This window comes from Leopardus geoffroyi, chromosome C3 (assembly GCF_018350155.1).
Source record: "Leopardus geoffroyi isolate Oge1 chromosome C3, O.geoffroyi_Oge1_pat1.0, whole genome shotgun sequence".
In the NCBI taxonomy this organism is placed as follows: Eukaryota; Metazoa; Chordata; class Mammalia; order Carnivora; family Felidae; genus Leopardus; species Leopardus geoffroyi.
The window spans coordinates 130,528,629-130,555,848 of NC_059338.1; the positions used below are offsets into that span (position 1 = coordinate 130,528,629).

General features: G+C 34.9%; 1 protein-coding gene across 16 annotated transcripts in view; it reads left to right on the forward strand.

Moving 5' to 3' along the window:
- STAU2 (staufen double-stranded RNA binding protein 2) overlaps window positions 1-27,220 on the forward strand; it is a 310,752-nt gene that overhangs the window by 17,165 nt on the left and 266,367 nt on the right. For 4 of the 16 annotated variants that reach the window (XR_006706573.1, XM_045454897.1, XM_045454906.1 and 1 more), the window contains exon 1: window positions 18,892-19,037. The exons of 7 other annotated variants lie outside the window; for them this stretch is intronic. Coding sequence is in view for 8 of the 9 variants with exons in the window: in XM_045454897.1 (XP_045310853.1) it covers window positions 18,924-19,037 (114 nt within the window). In the remaining variant the exon portion in view is untranslated. Of the gene's footprint in view, window positions 1-13,068; window positions 13,198-16,114; window positions 16,210-18,891; window positions 19,038-27,220 lie in introns of those variants that run through there. 5 more of the 16 variants (XM_045454892.1, XM_045454896.1, XM_045454895.1 and 2 more) reach the window with 3 other exon arrangements.

Consider the following 27,220-nt stretch of genomic DNA (forward strand, 5'->3'; position numbering starts at 1 on the left):
GAAACCATAGAACTATAGAAGTGGAGAACCCACTCTTAAAGGATTAGCACATGTACTCACCCCAGGATCAGCACAGAAATACCAATTTGAAAAGTGCCTCTGTGAAGAAGACCCACTTAGTAATTTTAAAGCGTCTGTCAGGAAACTGTTGGGACTTTTCTCTAGGGATGGAGGCATTGGTAGGTGCTGTATTTGTGACCTCATCCTACCTTGCTAATGTTGGTGCTGGTGGGAACCACTTTGCAGCTATATCTCAAATTCCTGGAGACAGTGGGCCCACCCAGCTGAGAACCCTGCCCATTCCCACAGTGCAGTCACGTGTTGCAACCAGGTGAAAGCCGCACGTAGCCACATGCAGCGTAGCCAGGTGTCAGCCTCATTCACCCTGTGCTGGAGACATGGTGCCGCCACAGTAGACAGTGCAGGCAGCCCACACAGGGAATTGTGCTTTTGAGGTACATATGACATCTTCTACACAAGGCCACTCCTTCAAGACTAGGAGAGGTGATTTGATTTGCCTGATACATAGAAACAAACAAGAGTCAGGCAAAATGAGGAGACAGAGAATATGTTCCAGATGAAAGAACAAGATAAAACACCAGAAAATGACATTAATGAAATGGAGATAAACAACCAACCTGATAAAGAATTTAAAGTAATGGTCATAAAGATGCTCACTGAACTTGGGAGAAGAATAGATGAACACAGTGAGATCTTCCATAAAGAGACAATGTAAGAAAGGTCCAAACAAAAGTTACAGAGCTGAAGAGTGAAATAACTGAACTGAAAAATACACAGACTGTATGAGCTGGATGAGCTGAATATTGGATCATTGACCTGGATGGCAAAGCAATAGAACTCATGTAGACACATTAGCAAGAAGAAAAAAAAGTTAATAAAATGAAGATAAGGGATTTTTCTTTCGGACACTATCAAGTGGAATAACATTCACTTTATTTGGGTCCTAGAAAGAAAAGAGAGAGAAAGGGGCAGAAAACTTATCTGAAAAAATCATGGTGGAAAACTTCTAATCTGGGGAACAAAATATACATACAGGTCCATGAGAGAATTCCAAATAAAATGAACCCAAAGAGATCCACATCAAGGTACATTGTAATTAAAATTAGAGAGAGAATCTTCAAAGTAGCGGGAGAAAACTTGTTACATAAAAGGGAAATGTCATAAGGCTATCAGCAGAGTTTTCAGCAGAAACTTTGCAAGCTAGAAGAGAGCAGCATGACATGTTCAAAGTGCTGAGTGGAAAAAACTGCCAACCAAGAATTCTCTAGTTGGTAAGGTAATCATTCAGAATTGAAGGAGAGATTAAGAATTGTTCAGATAATCAAAACCTAGAGGAGTTCATCACTACTAAACCAGCTTTACAAGAAATGTTAAAGGGACTTCTCTAAACTGAAAAGAGATGGCAATAACAAGCAAATGTATGAAAGTAAAAATCTCTCTGGAAAAGGTAAATATATAGTAAAGGTAGTGGATCAATCACTTACAAAGCAAGTTTGAAGCTTAAAAAAAGACAAAAATAGGGACACCTGGGTGGCTCAGTCGGTTAAGCATCTGACTTTGGCTCAGGTCATGATCTCACGGTTTGTGAGTTCGAGCCCCATGTTGGGCTCTTTGCTGACATCACGGAGCCTGGAGCCTGCTATGGATTCTGTGTCTCCTTCTGTCTCTGCCCCTCCCCAACTTGTGCTCTGTCTCTCTGTGTCTCTCAAAAAATAAATGTAAAAAGAAAATTAAAAAAAAGACAAAAATAATAAAATTAAATAAAACTATGGTAATTAGTTGAAGACTGAATGAAATGATGTGAAACATGACATCAAAAATATAAAACATGGGCAGGGTGGAGAAAATGTGTTTTGGAATATGTGCAAATTTAATTGCTATCAATTCAAAGCAGACCATTATATACATAGTAAGTTATATATGAACTTCATGGTAACCACAAAACAAAAAGTTACAATAAATACACAAAAGTGAATGAGAAGGAAAATGAACAGAACACTAAAGAAAGTCATCAAACCACAATGGAAGAGAAAGAAGAAAGGAACAGAGGAACTATGAAAACAGCCAGTAGACTGAACAAAATTGAAAAAAGTACACACCTATCAATAGTTGCTTTCAGTAAATGGCCTAAACTCTCCAACCAACAGATTCAGTGGCTGAATGGGTTTAAAAAAAAAAAAAAAAAGCAAGACCCATCTATATGCTGCCTACAAGAGTCTCACTTCAGAAATAAGGACATACACAGACTAAAAATGAAAGGATAGAGAAAGATATTCCATGTAAATAGGAATTAAAAGAAACCTGGAAGGATGCCTAGCTGGCTCAGGTGGTGGAGCATGCAACTCTTGATTTTAGGGTAATGAGTTCAAGCCCCATGGTGGGCATAGAGCTTATTAAAAAAAATGAAAGAAAGCAGTACGGTTACACTTTTAGCAAAGAAAATTAACTTTAAAACAAAAATTATAATAATAGACAAGGAAGGACATTACATAATGATAAAGGGGTCAATCCAAAAAGAAGACATAATAAATATATATGGACCCAACATAGGAACATCAAGATTTATCAAGCACATATTAACAGATCTAAAGGGAGAAATTGATAGCAATACCGAAATAGTAGGGGACTTTAACACCCCATTATATCAATGAATAGATCATCCAGACAGCAAATTAATAAGGAAACCTCAGCCTTAAATGACACCATATAGATTTAATATATACAGAACATTCTATATAAAAGCAACAACAAACATTATTCTCAAGTGCACATAGGCCATTTTAGGTGAGATCACATGTTAGGCCACCAGTTAACTTCAGTAAATTAAAAAAGATTGAAATTCTATTGAGCATCTTTTCTGATTACAATGGTATGAAACTAGAAATCAATTACAAGAAGAAAACTTGAAAGTGGGGAGGTTAAACAACATGCTACCCAATGACCATTGAAGAAATCAAAGAAATAAGAAAAATTCTGAGAGATAAATGAAAATAGAACTATGATATACCAAAATCTTTGGGATACAGCAAAAGCAGTTCTAAGAGGGAATATTATAGGAACATAGGACTACCTCAAGAAACAAAAATCTCCAATAATCTAACTTTGCACCTAAGGGAGCTAGAAAAAAAAGAACAAATAAAGCTCTCAAAGTTAGTAGAAGAAAAGAAATAATAGCAATCAGAGCAGAACTAAATGAAAGAGACAGAAACAATAGAAAAGATTAATAAAACTAAGAGCTGATTATTTGAAAAGATAACATTGACAAATTTTTAGCTAGACTAACAACCAAGAAAAAAGAGAAGGCTCTAATCATCAAAATCAAAATGCAAGAGGAGAAATTAAAACTGACACCACAGTACAAAGGGTAAGAGACTAACAAGAAATATATGCTAACAAATTGGACAACCTAGAAGAAATGGATAAATTCCTAGAAACAACTATCTTCCAGGACTGAATCATGAAGAAATAGAAAATCTGAATGAACCAGTTATGCTGAGATTGATTAGTAATGGAAAACTTCCCAACAAGCCAAAGTCCCAAGACCAGGTAGTTTTGCTGGTGACTTCTACCAAAATTTAGAAAGATTTAACACCTATCCTTTTCAAACTCTTCCAAAAAATTGAAGAGGAGGGAATACTTCCAAACTCATTTTATCAGGCTAGCATTACCCGGATAGCAACCCAGACATGGATACCATATAAAAGATTTTTAAAAATTATAGGGCAACATCACTGATATGAACATTGATGCAAAAATTCTCAACAAAATGTTAGCAAACTGAATGCAACAATACATTGAAAGGATCATAAGCCAAGTTCAAGTAGGATTTATTCAAGGGATGCAAGGAATGGTTCAGCATCCATCAGCCAACCAACATGGTACAGCACATTAACCAAATGAAGGAAAGAATTGCATGATCATCTTTATAGGTGCAGAAAAAGCATTTGACAAATTTAAACATTTATGATAAAAACTCTCAACAAAGTGGCTACAGAGGGAATGTACCTCAACATAACAAAAGCCATATATAGTAAACACACAGTTACCATTATACTCAGTGGTGAACAGCTATAAGCTTTCCCTCTAAGATCAGGAACACGACAAGGATGCCCACTGTCACCACTTTTATTCAACATAGTGTTGGAAATCCTAGCCACAGCAATTAGCAGGAAAAAGAAATAAAAGGCATCCAAATTGGAAAGGAATAAGTAAAATGGTCACCACCTGAAGATGACAGAATACTATACATAGAAAACCCAAAAGACTCCCCCATTTTTTGATTGGGATTTATTTTTTGTTGTTGAGATGTAAGGGTTCTTTATGTATTATAGGTGTCAATTCCTTATCCAGGTATATGATTTGAGAAACAATTTGAGAGAATTTATTTTTAGCAGACTTGCACTGCAAGAGGTCTTGAAGTTATTTAGGCAAAAGAAAAATTACTAACAGATGGAAATTTGGATCTGTGAAAAGGAATGAAGAGTGTAAGAAATGGTAAAATATGGAGTAAATGTAAGACATTTTCTTCATTTTTAAACTTTTCAAAAGAGTTGATTTATTAAATCAAAAGTAATAACAATGAATTGGTGGCTTATAGTATACATAGAAGTAGATTGGTGTCAGTAGCATAAAGAATGGTACAGGAGAATGGGAAGTATGGTATTGTTAGGTCCTTATACCATATACAAAGGGGCATAATATTTATTTGAAGTGTGTATATTTTAGAGCAATTGCTGTAAAAAAAGAAAAATAACTTATAAGCTATAGGGGAGATGAATTGAATATTAAAACCTAATCAGTCCACAAGAAAGTAGGTAAAGATGAAAAAAGGAATAAACAGGAGATGAAACAAAAATAGCAAAATAGTATATTTAGATCTCTTTTTGATAATTACATTAAATATAAATGATCTAAATCTAGTTAAAAGGCCGATACTCAGATTGGCTAGAAAAGCAGTTGTCAAATATATGGTGTTGAGAAACTTTGAATATAAAGATAAAGATAGACTAAAAGTACAGATTGCATCTGGCTCATATGTAGTAATAGGGACTTTATTTATACTTATCATGAAACAACTCCCTGTTCCATAAAACTAAGTACATAAAATAACAGTTCTGAAGACACTGCATGTGAAGCAATGAGAATCAGGGATCTCTGAGTGATAAGAAACAAGTGAGGTGAGCCTGCAATTGCCCTAGTCTGTTGCATTGAGAGACTTACCAGGATGTGGCACAAGCAGTGGCAACTGAGGTGTGGAGCTTGCCACATTCCCCTGGTTGAGGAGATGTTGCTCTGGAACTGAGTTGCAAATTATAACAGCAAGTCTTGAAAGAAACAATATATTCCCAAGTTACTTAACTGCATCCCAGAACAAAGTTCAGGAATATTTATAGGGCTGGGAAACACCAGCACACAAGTGTGTGTCATTCAGTTAAAGATTCCCATAGATGCACAGGAACATAAAAACATGAGAATAATCTATCATGGGGGCACAGAATTGATACAGATGATAGAATTAGCCGAGGATTTTAAAACTATTTGTTATAATTATATTCCATATGTTCAGAAAGTAAGAAACATATAAGATGCAAAAAGATCCATATAGAACTTTTAAAGATAAAAACTACATCTGAGATGAAAAGTATAGTGGATGAGATAAATCACAGATTAGATCTTGCAGGAAAAAGATTAAGTGTGTATATACTTCCAGAAGTAGTTGCCAAAAACTTTCCAAATAAGTTTTTTCAAATACCTTTTAATGTTTATTTATTTATTTAAAAAAAATTTTTTTTTCAACGTTTATTTATTTTTGGGACAGAGAGAGACAGAGCATGAACGGGGGAGGGGCAGAGACAGAGGGAGACACAGAATCGGAAACAGGCTCCAGGCCCTGAGCCGTCAGCCCAGAGCCCGACGCGGGGCTCGAACTCACGGACCGCGAGATCGTGACCTGGCTGAAGTCGGACGCTTAACCGACTGCGCCACCCAGGCGCCCCTATTTATTTATTTTTATTTATTTTTTTAAACTTTTTTTAATGTTTTATTTTTGAGAAACAGAGAGAGACAGAGCACAAGTGGGGGAAGGGCAGAGAGAGAGGGAGACAAAGAATCTTAAGCAGGCTCCAGGCTCTGAGCTGTCAGCACAGAACCCAGTGTGGGGCTCGAACCCATGAACCATGAGATCATGACCTGAGCTGAAGTCGGACACTTAATTGACTGAGCCACCCATGTGCCACCAAATAAATTTTATTAAGATGAAACCATAAACCAGAACTTCCCAAATAAATTTTATTAAGATACAACCATAAAGAAGTTCAATGAGCTACCAAGTTTAAGAAATATAAAGGAAACTACCCCGAGGCTTATCATAATCAAATTACCAAATACAAATGATAAAGAGAAAATCTTAAAAGTCAGAGAAAAAATAGACATGATCAAGTTGTGTGCATAGGAACAAAGATAAAGATGACAATAGATTTCTTGTCAGAAACAATGTAAGCAAGAAAAGAGTGGAATAATATGTTTAATGTATTGAAAGATGAAAAAAATCAACCTAGTATTCTGTACCTGGCAAAAATATGTCTCAGAAACAAAGATGTTGAAAATTTATTTTCAAACACAGAGAAGCTGAAGAAATTAATTGCTAACACCCTCCTCCCCCCCCCCTCCCCCCTTTAGGAAGATTTTAAAGTATGTCCTACAGACAGCAGGAAAGTGATACCAGTTGAATAAAAATAAAAACAAAGCCAAAAGCCAAAAGACCCACAAGAAATGGTAACTACTTGGGTAAATATATGGAATTTGTTATTTTTTTTTAAAGGATTTTATTTTAGAGAGAGAGTGTGAGTGGGGGAGAGGGGCAGAAGGGCAGAGAGAGAGAGAATCCCAAGCAGGCTCATGCTCAGCGCAGAGCCTGACATGGGGCTTGATTCCATGACCCTAGTATCATGACCTAAGCCAAAATCAAGAGTCACTCAACTGACTGAGCCACCCAGGAGCCCCTAGAATTTGTTTCTTATTTAATCTCTTTAAAATATATTTGCTTAAAGTAAAAATATTAATAAGCTATTGTATGGTTTATAACATACATAAAAGTAAAATGCCAGATAACAGCGTAAAGGCTGAGGGAAAAAAGGAAATATAGAGATTCTTATACTCTACATTAGATGGTAGATCATTTAAAGGTAGACTGTGATAAGTTAGAGATCTATATTGTAAACTCTAATGCAGCCACTAAAATAGGAAAACAGTCATAACTAATAAGCCAAAGTAGAATTTAATCATGCAGAAATTAATTAATACAATAGAAGTCATGACAACATGAAAAGGGAAAAAAGATCATTTGGGACAAATACTGTATAAAATAAATAGTAAGATGATATGTTATAATGAATAACCATATTAAGTACAAATATAAATATTCTAAACATCCCTATTTAAAGGCCAAGATTGAATAAAAAGATCCAACCATTTACTTGGCTATAAGAAGTACTTTTAACTATAAACACAAATAGATTAAAAGTAAAAAAGTAGAAAAAGATGTAACATGTTAACCTAGTTGAAAGAAACTTGGACTGAGTTTATTAATTTCAGACGAAGGAACTTTCAGTATTATCTGGGGTAAAGAAGATCATTTCATAATAATGGGGTCATTTAATCAAGAGGACATAGCAGGCTTAATGTTTATACACTTAAACCGAGCTTCAAAACATGCAAAACAAAATGAACAGAAATGCAAAGAGAAATTCACAATTATAGCCAGAGATTTCAGTCACCCCTCTCAATAATTGATATAACAAGTGGGCAGAAAATTACCAAAGATACAGTTGAGTTGTCGAGTTGAGAATTCAATTCAACTTGACCTAACTGGATTTAGAGAACACTCTACTCAAGAAGAGCAGAAAATAACATTTGTTCAGAAGTTTACACTGAACATTTACCAAAATAGACTATATTTACCAAGATTGGGCTATAAAAGAAGTGTCAGTAAATTCAAAAGGATTGAATTCATAAAGAATCTCCCAGACCACAGTGGAATTAAATTAGAAATCATTAATAGAAAGATCCTTGGAAAATTTCCCAAATGTTTGGAAATTAAATAGCATGTTTATAAATAATCCATTGTTAGAAGAAATCAAAAAAGAAATTGGTAAATATTTTAAACTGAATGAGGATAGAAACAGCATTTTAAAAGGTAATGCTAAAACAGAGGGAAATCTATAGCTCTAAATATCTGTAATAGAAAAGAAGACAAATCTCAAATGACTTCAGCTTCTATCTTAAAAAACTAGAAAAAAGAAGAGTAATTTAATCTCAAAGGAAGCAGAAGTAAATAGTAGATAATCTGAATAGCTCCCTATGATTTAAAGAAATTGAAATTGTAGTTAAAAGTCTGCCCACAAAGAAAACTCCAGGTCCAACTAGTTTCATTGGTGAATTGCACAAAACACTATAGGAAGAAATACTATCATTTCTATATCATCTTTTCTAAAATATTTGAAGTGGAGGGAATATTTTCCAAAACCTATGATGCCAGCATTGCTGGGGAACCAGAACCAGACAAAGACATTATAAGAGAACTTTAGAATACTACTACTTGCAAGCATAGATGCAAAACATTTAAGCCAAATTTCAGCAAATTAAATTCAACCGTGTATTAAAAGGTTAATATGTCATGACCACTTGGGGTTTATCCCAGGAATGCAAGGTTGGTTTAACATTCAAAAAAACCCATATAATTCACCATATTTACAAACTAACAAGTAAAAATCATGGTGTGGAAAAATCACTTGACTAATCCAGTAACCTTCCTGATTTAAAAAAAAAAAAAAAAAACCTTTACAAAACTAAGAATAGAAGTGGGATTCCTCAATCTGATAATGGACATTCATGACAAACCTAATTTGCTGACATTGTACTTACCGGTGAAAGGTTAAATACTTTATTTATGATATAAGGAACAAGAGAGAGATGTTTACTTTTACCATCTTATTGAATATTGCCCTGAGGTTCTAGCTAGTGCAATCAGGGAAGAAAAAAAAATGTTATTCACATGAGAAAGGAAGGAATAAAACTATCCTTATTCACAGATGACCTGACTGTATATGTAAAAATCTCACAATACTATTAGCACCAGTTGAATGAGTTTAAGGGTACAAGATTAATATACAAAAATCAGTTGTGTTTCTATAAAGTAGCAAGGAACAGTCAGAAGTTCAAGTAAAAAATACCATTTACAACAATACAAAAATATGAAATACTGATTAATCTAACAAAATATGTTAAAGAAAATTGAGAACTACAAAATACTGTTGAGAGAAAGCGAAGGATACTGAAATAAATTGAGAGATACAGTTGTTCCTTATTCACAGATTTTGTATTTTCTTTTTATTTTAAAAAAAAATTTTTTTTTTAAATGTTTATTTATTTCTGAGACAGAAAGAGACAGAACATGAGCTGGGGAGAGGAGAGAGAGAGGGAGACACAGAATCAGAAGCAGGCTCCAGGCTCTGAGCTGTCAGCACAGAGCCCGACGCGGGGCTTGAACTCACAAACCATGAGATCATGACCTGAGCCGAAGTCGGTTGCTCAACCGACTGAGCCACCCAGGCGCCCCTGTATTTTCTTTTTAATGTTTATTTTTGAGAGACAGTGAGACACAGTGCGAGTGGGTGAGGGGCAGAAAGAGGGACACAGAATCTGAAGCAGGCTCCAGGCTCTGAGCTGTCAGCACACAGCTCAATGTGGGGCTCGAACCAGGGAACCATGAGATCATGACCTGAGCCGAAGTTGGACGCTTAACCGACTGAGCCACCCAGGCGCTCTACAGATTCTGTGTTTTGAGTTGACCTATTTGCTGAAATTTATTTCTAATCCCCAAATCAATACTTGGAGTGCGTTGCAGAGTGGCACAAAATTTGAGTTGCCCGATATGCTCAGTCTGAATTCAGGATGAACAAGGTAACATTCTGTTTTCTTGTTCTAGCTGTCATGCATTAAGCAGGTGTCCTTGGTTTATTTAGTGCCACATTTTTAGCATTTTTGTGGGGTTTTTTTGTTGGTGATTTAGCTGTTTAAAATGGCTCCTAAGCATGGAAGTGCTTTGTAGTCTTCCTAAGCATAAGAAAGTTGTAATGTACCTTATGGAGAAGATACATGTATTTAGATAAGCTTTGTTCAGGCAAAGGTTACAGTGCTGTCAGCTCTGAGTTTAGTGTTAATGAATCAACGATATATACTAGATAGGGGGTCTTCAACCAGAAACACACATAAAACTAGGTTATGTATTGATTGAGAACAATGTCATGACCAGAGGTATGTAGGAACCTGTCTTTCCCCTAGCAGCAATGGTTTGGTATTTGATAATTCACTGTTCATGGTGACATTCTAGAACATAATTATCATTAGATATTATTATTCCAGTAATGAGAATTAGTTGTATATCTTGTACATGAGTTGGAAAACTCAACTTTGTTAAAATGTTGATTTTCACCAAATTAATCTGTAGATTCAAGGGACTTCTCTAATTTTTGCAGGCATGTTTGCCTAAAATAAAATTCATATGTAAATATGAGAATTTAGAATAGCCAAAATAAATGTGAAAAAGAACAGTGTTGGGGGACAATACTACCTAATTTCAAGAAATACTATAGGGGCGCCTGGGTGGCTCAGTCGGTTGAGCGTCTGACTTCAGCTCAGGTCATGGTCTTGCAGTTCATGGGTTTGAACCTTGCGTCAGGCTCTGTGCTAACAAACAGCTCAGAGCCTGGAGCCTGCTTTCAGATTCTCTCTCTCCCCCTCCCCTGCTCATGCTCTGCCTCTCTCTGTCTCTCTAAAATAAATAAATTGTAAAAAAAAAAAATTAAAGAAATACCATAAAGCTGCAGTAAAAATAGCATTGGCATAAAGATAGACAAATAAATCAATGAAACATAGAGGTAGTCCAGAAGTAAGCCCACTTAGATGTAAATAATTGATTTTGACAAAGCCATAAAAAGCAATACAGTGGAAAAAATACAAGTGTTTTTCACATATACTGCTTGAGCATTGGATATTGATATATAAAAAATGGAATTGAATCCATACTTTGCAACATATATGAAAATTAATTCAAAATGGCTCAGGGACTTATATGTGCAACCTAAAACTATAAAGCTTGTAGAAGAAAACTTAGGAGAAAATCTTAGAGCCCTGAACTAGGTAATGATTTCTTAGATACAACACCAAGAGCATAATATATAAATGGATAAGTTGATAAACTAGATTTTATTAAACTCTGCTCTTCGAAAGACACTGGTAAGAGAATGAAAAGAGATGACACATTTTGGGAGAAAATCTTTGTGAAACATATAACTGATTAATGACTCATATTTGGATTATATAAAGAACTCTACAAATAAAACAATAAGAAAAATAACCTAATTAAAAATAGGTAAAATATTCAGGTGGACACTTCACTATAGGATAAATACAGAGAGTGTGTCAAAGATGAAAAGATGATCAACAGCAGTAGTCAGTAGGGAAATGCAAATTAAAACCACAGTGAGATACCATTACACAGCTATTAGAATAACTAAAGTTATGAAGGCTAACCATGTAAGGCTACCATATTTTAGCTGTGTTTAAATCCCAAGGTAGCTTCCTTTTAAAAGTTAGGGATTGTAGACATGACACGGCCTGCTTTAAGTTAGGTTCTTGAACATCTTCTTGTTTACAGAACCCGTGGTGGCCCTATAAAGACTAGAAAGGACAACAGCAATTAGAGTCTAAGACTTTTACACTATAAATCATTCCCTACTTTTGGTATGACTTTGTAAAATAACTTTTTTAATACAAAGCTTAATCTGTATGTTTAGTGTAAAAAAGGTAGAACAGTGGGATACTTGAAAGTAGAAAGTGAAGAGTCCCTCTGTTCCCTGCCAGTTCCATTTCTCCTTTAATACACAGGCACATGTTTGATGTAAAAAAATAAAAATAAGACTAGACAGTAGGTTGTTGTATCTGTTTTTCTTTTGACCTCTTGTAATGTTTCCCATGTCAGTGCATAAGCTCTGTACCTCATCTTTGCAAGGTTGCACATCCCACTGTAGTTTATTTAATTACTTATTGATAGGTAAATATTTAGCTTGTTTATAATTCTTGGTAATACAGTCTTGCTATACAGATTGTCACTGTGTATATTTTATGTGAGTCTGTAGAATTGCTGTTTTAAAGATAGATGCAAATGAAACTATAAACAGTATTGTCAGATTGCTCACTAGAAGGTTTGTACTAAGTTATATTTGCATCAGTAGAGTTTGCATCCATTTTCCCACATCCTGGCCAATACTTACATGATCATTTTTTCATATATATCAGTTTAATATGGTAAGTTACATTTCACTGGAATTGGATTTTTTATTTGTTTAGACGTTAGTTTTTTGAATAGATGTGTTCACTCAAATTATATTGTGAGTTGATTGTGCATACCTTTGTCCATATTCCTATTGGATTAAAAATCGATTCATATCATCTTTGTATTTTATAGTTGTTAAACAATTTTTCCTTACATGTTGCAAGTATTTCTCCAGTTTGTAGACACTTTTAGCATCATTTATGGTACATTTTGCTCTATGGAAGTTTTATATTTTTATGTTGTTAAATCTGTCAGTTTATCCCACTGTGGCTTCTAGGTTTCTCTTCTTATCTAGAAAAGCCTTCTGCCTTACAGGATTATGACAAGTATTTAGCCAAAGTTTCTTGTGCTTTTGCCCTATTTTTATATTTGCATTTTAATACTTAGGGAATTTATTTTTGTGTTTATATGAGGTAGGAACTTAAATTTTTCCCTAATAGGCAATTATATCAGAGGAGTTTGATTCTTGGATAGTGATTTTGCTTGGACAACCTTAGGTTATAGTCTAATTTGAAGTTATAAGGTTTGTTTTAGTTATAAATATGGATAAGTAATTCTATTTCTCCTAGAAGGCAAGAACCTGTAGAAGGTAAATATCTTTGCTTTTTTGACTCTGTGTTTTTTTTCCCCCCCTTTATTTACTTGGGAATTAGGATGAGTCACTTCCAATAGCAGGGCATAGGGGAAGGGAAGCCAGCAAAGAGACATAGACACTGTGTCCAAGTCATTTCTGGGACCAGGGATGGAAACGGATTCTTCTGTGGAGAGACTTGCCTTGGCAGGTGAGGTAGACCAAGACTTTATTAGCAACAGCTCTGGCTGCAATTTAACTACTTTAAAAATGTTGCTATTGTGAGTTCTGGCTTAGGAAACTTTTGGTGTTTTGATGGATTCTGGTCAGTTTTTTCTGTGCTTTCCTTCTATGCATTCTATTTTCTGCTAATGATCTACTTGTATTTGATGGAATGTGATGTTTTCTGTGCTTTCTCCTGCATGTGTGCTTAGACAGGCTTGGATTGTCTTTCTCTCTTCTCCCCTTGCTAGCTTGGTGAATTCCCACTTTCTTTAATATAATCACCACCTCTTAAAACCTGCCTTTTAATCCCTCCTCCACCTAAGAAGTCCCTGTAACAGCCTTATTGTAGCACTTACATTGTAGTATTGTATTTGTTTATTATATGTATCTGTTTCTTGTACCCTTCTGAGCTCTTTTGGGACAGGGATTTTTGCTTGTTGATTGAAAAGTCTGAGCTACATTATTTTCATATAGTGTGAAGATTTAAGTCCCAGAGAGGACATTTTATAAAGATATAAAAAGTAGGGTATATCTCAAAAAGAAGAGAGTATATCTACTTTTTGTTGCCTGTGCTGGTACTGTTAAATATCTATTTACCAGTGTTACTTACCAAAGTTATAGAGAATTACATGTAAACAAATTTCTATCAACAAAAATAGAATATTCCAAAACAAATATGACAAAATTTTTTTTTTATATCACAGCTGGGAATTTTTCAGAGGAAACAAACTTCTGATGTTATAAGTCAATGGAAAACGTAACAAATACATGTTTCTTACAGAATGTTAAAGAAGTCTATTTGTATGAATAAAATCAGTGTATCCTAAAAGATTTAAGTTTATTTTTTGAGAGAGAGAGAGAGAACAAGGAAGAGGCAGAGAGAGAGGGAGAGACAATCCCAAGCAGGCTCTGTGGGTGCAGAGCCTGATGCAGGGCTTGATCCCACGAGCTGTGAAATTCATGACCTGTGCCAAAACCAAGAGTTGGACTCTTAACTGTCTGAGCCACCCAGGTGCCCCTAGAACATTTTAAGCTAGAATATTTTAGTTTGGAAGGCTGTGAAAAAGGGTTTATAAAAACTGTATCAATGTTTTCATAATTTGATGATGTTTTAACAAATTGTTTTTGATCAGAATAATAATAGATTCTTGTCATTGTGTGTCTTGCCTCATCTCATTCAACTCATACTATTATATAGTAGTATAAAAACAACTATTATTTCTGTTTTGCTGTCTAGGAAAGTGAGTTTTCGGTACTTTCTCAAAGTCATATAGCTATCAGTAAGTGGCAGAGATGTCCAAACAGGATCCTAACCATCATAGGGCAGTTGCTCTCTCAAAATGGTCAAGACTTGGATTGTGAAATCCATTATCATTAATGTAATTTAATTATTTTTTTGCATATGAGGTAAATATTTTATTTTTTAATTTAAAAAGTTTTTAAAAATCTAATTTATTGTCAAATTGGCTTACATACAACACCCAGTGCTCATCCCAATAAATACCCTTCTCAATGCCCATTATCATTAATTTTATTTACTTCTAAGTAGACTTCTGTTCCAGCCACCTAACTGACTTGAAGCCTATTTCAAAATATCTTCAGGGAGGACATTCTTAGGTCTCTTGAAAATGTATACCTGTGCAACAGTGTATGTGCACAGTGTATGTATTTCTCACTTTTTGCAATGTTGACTTTTCTAAAAAGTTAGATAGAAAGCTAATTTGTGGATCTCAACTTTTATAGACCAATTTGTTTTGTAGTTTGATAAATGCTTTATTAAAATTTTGGTCTAACTTTTAATTATTGCTCTACTCTGTCAAGTAGTTAATACTAATAAGATTTCTGATTAGATAGAGGAATATCTATTCAAAATAAAGTTCTAACCATTTTGTAAAATAAACAGTTGCAACTAGGACTAATTAGTTGTAAATTTAATAAGTTTAAACCTTTGAATTTTAGTTATAAAGCTTTACCTAAGTGAGATCCTTCGTGCATTTGCATACCTTTCACACCAAAACCTCAGTTATACATTAAAATGTTTTACTGGATGCATGTTCTTTTTATGAAGCAGAGAATCAAAGTTAATGGAATGTAAGTTTAACACCATGTTATTAGTTGGTACTTTTCTTAAAGGATTTAGATCAGGTTTTCTAACCAAACAAGTATACAGAGCTATAAACTTACCATTTTTTAAAAATGTTTATTTTGAGAGTGAGAGAGTGTGCAAGCAGGGGAAAGGCAGAGAGGGAGCGAGAGAGAGAATCCCAAGCTGGCAGCGCAGCGTCCTATGTGAGGCCTCTGTTTCACAAAGTGCGAGATCATGACCTGAGCAGAAATCAAGAGTCAGATACTTAACTGACTGAGCCACCCAGGTGCCCCTATACTTACCATTTTAATCACATTTTAATATATTAAAAGCCTATGCTATTAAAATTTTTCACTATAAAATTGTAACATTATGCTTGCTGTGCTGCTAATAATTTTTGCATTGTAGAAGGTGAATGTGTAGCATTGCTGAGTTATGAAAATTGTATAGTAGTATAAATGCTATTAAACTGTTATGGAAAATTGGCTGAGTTTCATCAGACTTTAGTATTTCTCATTTTTAACAAATTGTCATTTTTCTTTTGCTTTTGATATTCAGTTATCTGTGTTATCTATTGTACTTGAGTTACTTAATGCCATGGTATGTAAGGACTGAAATTAGTTGTGGTCCAGGTCACTTTGTATTTTATATAGTGACTGACTTTCTGGTACAATTTATAAAATTCACGGTGGGATAAGTAAGATGCAGATTTCCTCAAACCTCTCTTGACTTACTCTTGTCTTTTTTGTGCTGTTCCAAAAAGTAATAATTACTGTTTTTTTATTTTGTTTTTGTTTTTTGCTTTTTTGTTTTGCAGGCCACATAGGGTGTGGTTTAATTGTAGAATCAGCTGTCAGCTGTATTGGTCCTACAGGTGGTTGCTTAGGTTCTCTTTTACTTGTGCCTTACTAGGTATTTATGTAGTTTTTTAATCAAATAATTTCTTAACTGTAATGATTGTGATCAAATTATTGTACTAAATTTTTGGTCCTATAAAGAGTATTAAAAAGTTAAGAGAATACTGTTTTGTCCATTAAACTTGCCACAGAAAGTTTATAGATAAAGTTCCTAAAACCAGCTATTTCCATTCATTTAATGTATGCTCCACACATGGTGGCTACAGTTCTATTGGGCAGAAAGTAATCCACTTGCGTGTTTTATGCTTAGATTTTAAAGTGTTGCTTAGTACTGATTTGTAGGGGATGAAAGAAAACTAAAAAGCAGTTAATGTGTCTATAAATGAAATGAAGGAATAATATAGGATAAAGTAATTTAATATAGTATTAGGAAAATAATTTGAAGCTGTAGTGTTTAGATTACTATACATTTAAAAATCTTAACGTCAAGATAATCTGGGGGTTAAGTAGGATAGATTTATTACCCTTATTTTACAGGTGAAGCATAGAAGGCTTAGTTTAATTAAGAATCATTAAGACCTTACAGGTTAGGGAAGGATTTCTTAAATAAGACATAGAAAGCAAAGATTGGTAAATAATAATATATAAAATAATCAATTAAAAAAAGATGGAAGCAATTCCCAAAAAAGGAGGCCCAAATGATCAATAATATGAAAAGATGATTATCTTCACTAGGAAAATGGGAATGCAAATTAAAATAATAATGGGGATAACAAAAAATGTCAAATATCAGATTATCAAAAATTAAAATGCCTGACCATTCAAGTTTGAGGGGAAGTGGTAATTCTCATACTGCTAGGGGAAGGTAACGTGGTATACTCACTCTGCGTGCCATTTGGCAACATGTTTTTACTTGTAAGAGTAAAGAATTGAAGCAACCTAAATGTCTATTAGTAGGGGAAGGGATTAAAAAACCGATATGATATTGTGATAGAAATTATTATTATTATTTTCTAAGTATTTTTTTATTTTTAACATTTATATATTTTTGAGAAACAGAATGTGAGTGGGGAGGGGCAGAGAGAGGGAGACACAGAATCCGAAGCAGGTTCCAGGCTCTGAGCTGTCAGCACAGAGCCTGAGGTGGGGCTTGAACCCACGAATCAGGAGATCATAATCTGAGCTGAAATCGGAGGCTTAATTGACTGAGCCGCCTAGGCTCCCTGTGATGGAAATTATACAGCAGTTAAAAGTAATGCAATGGATTTATATAAGTTATAATATCAAAAACATAATCGAAGATTGAAGAAAGTAAGTTATGAAAATTATGTTAATATTATGTTATTACTATTATGTTAAATTATGTTAATATTACTATTAATGTGACTACAAAACCACGTGTATATGTATACATGTATATCAAGACTATATATTTTTTCGTGGACATACATGCATGCATATATAAACGTATTTTAAAATATCCCAGAGATGGGGCGCCTGGGTGGCGCAGTGGTTAAGCGTCCGACTTCAGCCAGGTCACGATCTCGCGGTCCTTGAGTTCGAGCCCCGCGTCGGGCTCTGGGCTGATGGCTCAGAGCCTGGAGCCTGTTTCCGATTCTGTGTCTCCCTCTCTCTCTGCCCCTCCCCCGTTCATGCTCTGTCTCTCTCTGTCCCAAAAATAAATAAACGTTGAAAAAATAAATAAATAAAATAAAATATCCCAGAGGGATATATTCTAAATTTTTTTTTTAATGTTTACTTAATTTTGAGAGAGAGACGGAGACAGAATCTGAAGCAGGCTCCAGGCTCTGAGCTGTCAGCACAGAGCCCGATGCTCGGCTGGAACTCAAAAACTGCGAGATCATGACCTGAGCCGAAGTCGGATGCTTAACTGACAGAGACACCCAGGCGCCTCCCAGAGGGATATATTCTAAATTCATATAGTAGTGGTTTCTGGAAAGGATAAAGGGAGCTTAACTGGAATATAATACTTTTCTTTTAATAAAATTAAAACAGTCATGGAAAAACTGATTTCAGTTCTAGGTGGTAGGGACATGGACATTGGTTAAATTATCCTTTTTGCTTCTTTTAAAATTTCGTTAGAAAATAAAAAGAAAAGGAAGTTGCTAAAAAATAATAGTTGGAAGAGCTAGTACTTAGACTTGATTCCCAAGTCTAGAGCTCTTACAGTTAATATGCTGCCTCAAAATTAGAAGGAAAAAAAATCAGACCAAAAGATAAAAAAGGTTGGGGCACCTGGCTGGCTGTTGGTAGAGCATGCAGCTCTTGATCTTGGGGTCATGAGTTTGAACCCCATGTTGGGTGTAGAGATTTCCGAAGAAATAAACTGGAAAAAATGATTTAAGAAGGTAGAAAGAATTTAGTTTTATGGTAATAAGAATTGGGAGAATTGTGTTTATTATAAAATTTTTTTGAGAGGAAAGGGAAGTTATAAATTAAAAATTATAATATAATTTAAAAATCTTTAAGCATGTTGTTATCAAAAAATATAGAGAGGGCAACTTAGGTACTTAGGGAGAAAGTTACCTTAATTTACTGTTTAAAATGTGATACATATTTCTGTTGCATGTAATGGAAGACTGTAGATGATTTGATTTTTTTATATAAAATTCATGAAAATAATTTAATCCAAAAATACAATCTAACTTCAATCGAAAAAAGTCAAAACTAGCTTTTCATCCATTTTGTAAAGTCATTCTTCACAAAAACTTTACAGCCTTTTTATTTACAGCTTCTCTCCAAGATAAAATGGCAAACCCCAAAGAGAAAACTCCAATGTGTCTGGTAAATGAGTTAGCCCGTTTCAATAGAGTCCAACCCCAGTATAAACTTCTGAAAGAAAGAGGGCCTGCTCATTCGAAGGTAAGGTTATGAAGAGAGGTGGTGAGACATGCTTATCAAAGTCTATCAGATTTGTCATCTCAGGTTTTAATTGTGCTTCATTTTGCGGGGGAGGGGCAGCAGGTTACCTGAAGGCTCTTAGTCCTGTTTTACCAATGTTTAGAAGTCTGTAACTAAACAATTTTATAGCTCATTATGGTTTACAAAGCTCTTTCAGATACAGTACTTCACAAAAATCTTAATCATGAAATGTGAATTTTTGATTTCTGTTTTGTAAATTAGGCAGAGAAAAGTTAATTGACTTGCTTAATAGTAGTTCATAAGTGCCAGTGCCAGCACTTGAATATGCGTTCTTTGGCTCCCAAGTGCAGTATTCTTTCCATGAAATTATAACTGCTAAAGTAAAAATGGAGACAGGAAATCTAGCAACAGTTACCTAGTGAGACATCTTTCCCAATGTGATATGGAATTCTAAGTTATATCATTTATAAAAGTTGTATATATCAGTTATTATTGTTTATACATTCATGTATAATATTGTTCTCTTAAGTGGAAAAGCAGCTTATATTTATATATGTAACTTCATGCATGTAGAAGTTTATAATCAATGCATTTATGTTTGAACTCTATTCATATGTTTTAAAAAATCTCAGTTGTACACAGATTTCTTTGATACATTTTTAATCATGGATTTGAAGGTTACGATAATTTTCATAAATTTTTGTATGTTGAAGTAATTGATTCTCTAAAAGTTGGTTAATCAGTATAAAGCAGCTGGCTATTTATTATTTGTTTTCTAGCACCTCCTTCAAAGTAAGGAATAGAAGATGAAACTCAAATCCATTAATTGAGTTCCCTGTTAGAAGCTTTTATGAAGATTTCTTGTCAACAGTTTAATTTATTCATAAATTAATGATTTATGAATATGATATGATTTATGATTCATATCATTTGTGTAGAGAAAAAAGTTGTGGCCTTGGTATACCTGTTAAGTCATTTATCCTGACTCTCTTTTAGACGCATTAATTCATACTCATTTCATACTCTTTCTGCCCTTAATCACATTGAACTGTTTGCATTTCTTAGAATGTTTCATGTTTTTTTCATATCTCTCTCCTTTGCCTATCTTGTAGTGCCTCCCTTCCTTGAGGGCCTTTTGTTCTTATTCATTTTTGAACACTTAGGTCACATACCGCATCTTCTAAACTTCTGTGAAACTTCTCTGATCCCTGCCCTGGGGTTTCAGGAGGACCTGCCTTACGCAGGTGTAGACATTGTTGTGCTGTATGTAATGATGTATGTTGATCATTAGTCTTGTACTAGACTGAGCTTCTTTAGTGTTAATAAATACTTTATTCTTTTGTATTTTATGATTCCTCTGGTGTCTGTCTTCCTAATTTCTAATTCCAGGAATTCTTCCTTGAGATAGCTCTTCAGCTTTGAATTTCATGTGAATAGACTAACCTCCGCGTCCTCACATGGTTGTCATTTTGGTCACCTCTGGGTGGTTCCATCATGTTTTTCATGCCTCACTTTTACTCTGACTCATCATGTATTAATTTTTGTTGATTTCACTGTCTACAAAGATTATTGTTCCAACATGCTGACATTTCAGTTTCTTGGGCTTTTCTTATTATCTTGCTTCCATTCTCCTTCAGCCACTCATTCCTGTGATCATATTACTGACATTATCATTACCAATAATTGCAAGGCCCTCCAAAATTTTTATCTCAAGCATTCATCTCTCTCTTACACCTCCTAACTTTCTAGTTCATTCCCTCTATTTGACTTCAGTAGTTCTTCCACACCACAAATCCATTGATTTCTACCACTCTTTTACTCTTTCTCACTTCCCTCAGTCCTCACCTAGTTCTTAACCAGCTTAAATTCCAAATACCTTGTATAGACCCTCAGCAGTTTTGCTCCCCTTGGTTAGCACTTGCTTGGCAAAATCCCGGCCTAAATCCAAACTCTGCCTTTCCTTCTGCACTGTGGATGGACTACCTGTAGGGCGGCCAGCCCCTCTATTTCTGTGCTAGATCCCAACTCCTCTCACCTATTCAAGGCTATTCCTCTAGCTTTCCCTCTCCTTCCCTCCCCTCCCTTTCTTCAATGTCATCAATTTCCCTCTCTAAAGGACCAGGTTTGTTGTGGTCCACCTTCTGGTTTCTAGACAGTCCCAGGACTCTCTTGGGTTCTAAGAAGATTTGGGGATTCTTTTGCCAACCTGTGTTATTGCTCAGGGTGCTTTGGTCATAGACCACCCTATTTAGCTGTAGCTCATTTTTTTTTTTTAAAAGAGAAAGTACTAAAATAATTAGCAGATTCCTAAAGGAAATATAACATTTATGAGTCTAATTTTCATTATTAGTGTTAGAATTAATTTGCTGGGTCTGGATCCCTTTTGTGGAAAGCAAAGTCACTTTCATTGATGTATGTCTACCAGTAGTTTTGAGACATGTAATGTATTTTAATGAACTAAATGATTATCTCTGGCATCAAAAATTTAAACATAGCTCTAGCTCATTTGTTTTCTTGGGACATTAACCAGTTATATGACAATATACATATTTGTGTATGCATGCATATATATATGTTTTTATGTTATATACACACACACCTACAGTAGTGGTTCTCAACCTTGGTTGTTCATTGAAATCACAAGGAAGCTTTAAAAAATACTTATGCCTGAGTCTTAACCTCAGAAATTCTAATTTGATTGGTCTTGGATGAGGCCCAGACATCAAGTTTTTTTTTTTTTAAGCACTCAAGATGACTCACATGTGCATCCAGAGTTGAGAAACATAAATGTCTTCAAGGTAGTGTGGAATTATCTTTTCATACATACTTCTTGATGGGAAATAGTGATCTGTCTTATGTTTACATGCTTTCCTCTTTCCCACACTGAGTCTTATAGAATCTAAGCAGCTTATGGCAACTTTTAACCTATGACTATTAAATAAAAAATTACAGTGTTTTCCTTGCCCTCTTTTGTTTCTCTGCTCACTTTCAAGTTTAATTCAGAAGTAATTTAGTATACCTTATGTTAGTGTGAGTTACTGTGATATTGCTGTATATCCTAGGTAACTAAATACAGTTCTTCATTTTTTTAATGGATTGTTGTTTGGATTTTTCATATCTCTAAAGAAGGCTATTATAATGTGAGTATAAAGAAGAGAGCCAGAAAGAACACAGAATGGTATTTTCTTCTTTTCCTTTATTTCCCTATTTTGAGAAGTTGTTGGTATGCATGAGTTAAGTGTTGAGAAAGCTCCAGGAGCGGCACTTCAAGGAGGTTTACTTTGGAGTAGCTTTATTATTGAGGGAAACCGTATCATCCAGTGGTCTTGAAGCCAGATAGTCCTTTTTTTTTTTTTTTAACCTTAGCTAGATTTGTCAGGCTTGATTTTTGCCCTACATTATCCAGCTAATGTAGCCTTGAGAAAGTAATTTAGAGTTTCAGTTGTCTTATCTGTAATTTTAGAAATTATGATATCTGTTCTAGTGTGGTGTAATGGAAGGATGATTTATAAATTCTTGGCAACTATGTTGATGATGGGAGTACTCAGATAATTATGTCATTGCTTGTTAGTAGTATATATGATTAAAAAAATCATTAGTAAAATATCTATTGAGTGTTTGCTATGTGACAGGCACTTTGCCTTTATTGGAGCTTCCTACTCTGGTGTCTTCTCTGATGATGTTTCTTTTTGGATATTGTGGATACAAGTCCTTTATTAGATATATGTTTGGCAAGTATTTCCTCCTACTCTGTGGTTTATCTTTTCTTTTTTTAACAGTATCTTTTGAAGAGCAGTAGTTAATTTTGATGAATCCCAATTTCTTCATTTGTTCTCTGTATAGATTGTGCTTTTGGCCTCATGTCCAAGAAATCTTTGCCTCATCAAAGATCATAAGATTTTCACGACATTTTTTCCTAGATATTTTATCACTTCAGGTTTGACATTTAGGTCTTACATTTAGATCTAATTGCCGTTTTGTGTTGATTTTTGTATGCCATGTGAGATATGGAAGAAGGCTTATTTATTTCTTTGTAGATGCACGTCCAGTTGTTGACGATATTACCCTTTCTTCACTGCATCACTTTTGCACTTTTGTCAAAAATCAGCTGTCCGTATATATGTTTATTTCTGGAGTCTGTTCTATTCTGTTGATTTGTTTTCTCATCTTTATGCAAATGCTGTGTTTTGTTTGCTGTGGTTTTCTAATTCTTGAAATCTGGTAGTATTATCCCTCTAATTTGGTTCTTCTTTTTCAGAATTGTTTCTTTGCATTTTTATATGGATTTAAAGTCAGCTTGTCTGTTCTATGAAACACCCTGCTGGGACTGTGAATAGAACTGCTGTGAATCTGTAGCTCAGTTTGGGGCAAATTAACATGGTAGAAAAATTGAGTCTTCCAACCTGTGAACAAAGTATCTCTCATTTATCTAGACATTATTTAATTTCTTTCAACAATATTTTTAGTTCTCAGTAGACAGGTATTTTATGTCTTTAGGTTTATGCTTAAGTATTTCATATTTTTGATGCTATTTTAAAATTTTCAATTTCTTTAAAATTTTTTTTTTAATATTCATTTTTGAGAGACAGACAAAGACAGAGTGCAAGCAGGGGTGGGGCAGAGAGAGAGAGGGAGACACAGAATCCAAAGCAGGGTCCAGGCTCTGAGCTGTCAGCACAGAGCCCAATGCGGGGCTCGAACTCATGAACCGTGAAATCATGACCTAAGACGAAGTCAGATGCTTAACTGACTGAGCCACCCAGGTGCCCCTAAAATTTCAATTTCTTTTTTTCTTTTGATGTTGACATTTGATTGATTTGATTTGATTTTTTAAAAATATAATTTATTGTCAAGTTAGCTAACATACAGTGTATATAGTGTGCTCTTGGTTTCAGGAGTAGATTCCCATAATTCATCGCTTACATACAACATCCAGTGCTCGTCCCAACAAGTTCCCTCCTCAATGCTCATCACCCGTTTCCCCCCTCCCCCACCTCCCCCCACCAACCCTCAGTTTGTTTCTCTGTATTTAAGAGTCTCTTAAGGTTTGCCTCCCTGTCTGTTTGAAACTGTTTTTTTCCCCTTCCCTTCCCCCATGGTCTTCTGTAAAGTTTCTTAAATTCCACATATGAGTGAAAACTTATTGTCCTTCTCTGACTGACTTATTTCATTCAGCATGATACCCTCCAGTTCCATCCACATTGTTGCAAATGGCAAGATTTCATTCTTTATCATTGCCAAGTAGTATTCCATTGTCTATATAAACCACATCTTTTAAACTTTCAATTTCTAATTGTTCTTACTGATTTTGCTACCATATAAAAAGACACCAGTTTTTGTGTATGATTGATGTACTATACTCTGAAATCTTGCTAACCTCATTTATCAGTTCTAGTAGCCTTAAAAAAGTTTTTTTTAAAAGATTTTATTGGTGGTTCCACATGTCATTTTGAATAAAGACAACTTTAAATCCTACTTTCCAATCTTAATGTCTTTTATTTATTTCTCTTGCCTGATTGGATTGGTTAGAATTTAAAGTGCAATGTTGAATAGAAGTGGTTAGAGCAGGTATCTCTAACTTCTTGATCTTATGGGCAATATTTCAGTTTCCCCCCATTAATTATGATGTTAGGTGTACCTTTTTTTTTTGTAGATGCTTTGTATCAGATTGAAGAATTCCTTTCTACTTAATATTTACTGAGAGTTTTTAACATGAATAGATGTTGATTTTTGTCATGTTGGTTCTTCTGCATTGATTGAGATGGTAATATATGGTTTTTCTGTTTTTAATCTCAATGTTGTGAATTACATTGATTGATTCTCAGATGTAGAATCTACCCTTGAATTCCTGGGACAAAACACCTAGTTATAATGTATTAAAATACTTAGTTATAATCTCATTTCTATATTGATGGATTCCATTTGTTAATATATATGTATATTTTTAAGTTTTTATTTAAATTCCAGTTAGTTAAAATACAGTATAATATTAGTTTCAGGTATACAGTATAGTGATTCTACACTTCCATACAACACCTACTCATCACAACAAGTGCGCTACTTACTCCCCATCACCTATTTTACCCGTGCCCCTACCAACCTCCCTTTTGGTAACCATCAGTTCTCTATAGTTAAGAGTCTGTTTCTTGGTTTACCTCACTCTTTCTTTTCTTCCCCCCCTTATTCATTTGTTTTGTTTCTTAAATTCCACATGAGTGAAATCATATGATATTTGTCTTTCTCTGACTTATTTAGCTTAGCATAATACTCTGTAGCTCCATCCGGGTCTTTGCAAGTGGCAAGATTTCATTCCTTTTTATGGCTGAATAAGACTCTATTGTATGTATGTATGTATACGTGTGTGTATCTACATCTATATCTACATCTATATCTATATCATCTAAATCTAAATCTATGTCTATATCTATATCTACATCTATATATCTGTATCTGTATCAATATCTTTATCTGTCACCTTCTTTATTCACCAGTCAGTGGACATTTCAGCTCTTTCCATACTTTGGCTGTTGTTGATAATGCTGCTATGAACATTGGGTGCATGTATCCTTTTGAATAAGTATTTTGTATCCTTTGGGTAGAGATTGCACCTAATGGTGCAATTGCTAGATTGTAGGGTAGTTCTGGTTTTTTGTTTTTTTTTTTTCTGTTTCAAGTTTTAATTTAAATTCTAGTTAGTTAACATATAGTGTAATATTAGTTTCAGGAGTAGAATTTAGTGGTTCATCACTTACATATAACATCCAGTGCTTATCCTAAGTGCCCTTCTTTTTTTTCTTTTTTAATTAGAATTAAAAACATTTTAAAGATTTTTTTATTAAAATATTAAAAAAATTTTAATGTTTATTTTTTTAAAAAATTTTTTTTTCAACGTTTATTTATTTTTGGGACAGAGAGAGACAGAGCATGAACAGGGGAGGGGCAGAGAGAGAGGGAGACACAGAATCGGAAACAGGCTCCAGGCTCCGAGCCATCAGCCCAGAGCCTGACGCGGGGCTCGAACTCACGGACCGCGAGATCGTGACCTGGCTGAAGTCGGACGCTTAACCGATTGCGCCACCCAGGCGCCCCTTTAACGTTTATTTTTGAGAGAGGGAGAGAGACAGAGGAGAGAGAGAATGAGTGGGGGAGGGGCAGAGAGAGGGGACAGAGGATCTGAAGCAGACTCTGCGCAGACAGCAGCAAGCCCGATGTGGGGCTCAAACTCATGAACCATGAGATAATGACCTGAGTCAAAGTAGGACACTCAAATGACTGAGCCACCCAGGCACCTTAACAAGTGTCTTTCTCTTTATTTATCTATTTATTTTATTATAAAATTTTTTAAAAAAATATTTAGAGAGAGAGGGAGACAGAGCATGAGCGGGGAGGGGAGGATGGGCAGATAGAGAGGGAGACACAGAATCTGAAGTAGGCTCCAGGCTCTGAGCTGTCAGCACAGAACCTGATGTGGGTCTCGAACCCACGAATATCGACATCATTACCTGAGCTGAAGTTGGACGCTCAACCAACTGACCCACCCAGGGGCCCCATCAACAAGTGTCTTTCTAAATATCTATCACCCATTTAGCCCATCCTCCTGTCCATCTCCCCTCCAGCAACCCTCAGTTTATTCTCTAGAGTTAAGACTGTCTTTTATGATTTGCCTCGCTTTTTCTTTCCCCTATGTTCCTCTGTTTTGTTTCTTAAATTCCACATATGAGTGAAATCATATGGTATTTGTCTTTTTCTGACTGATTTATTTCACTTAGCATAATACACCCTAGCGCCATCCACATCGTTGCAAGTGACAAGATTTCATTCTGTTTGATGACTGATATTCCATTATATATATACCACATCTTCTTTATCCATTCATCAGTTGATGGACGTAGGCTCTTTCCATAATTTGGCTATTGTTGATAATGCTGCTGCAAACATTGGGGTGCATATGCCCCTGCGAATCAGTATTTTTGTGTCATTTGGGTAAATACCTAATAGTTCAATTGCTAATTTGTAGAGTAGTTATTTTTTTAATTGAGGGACCTCCATACTGTTTTCCAGAGTGGCTGCACTAGTTTGCATTCCCACCAACAGTGTGAGAGGATTCCCCTTTCTCCACATCCTCTCCACATCCAATACCTGTTGTTTCCTATGTTGTTAATCTTAGCTGTTCTAACTGGTGT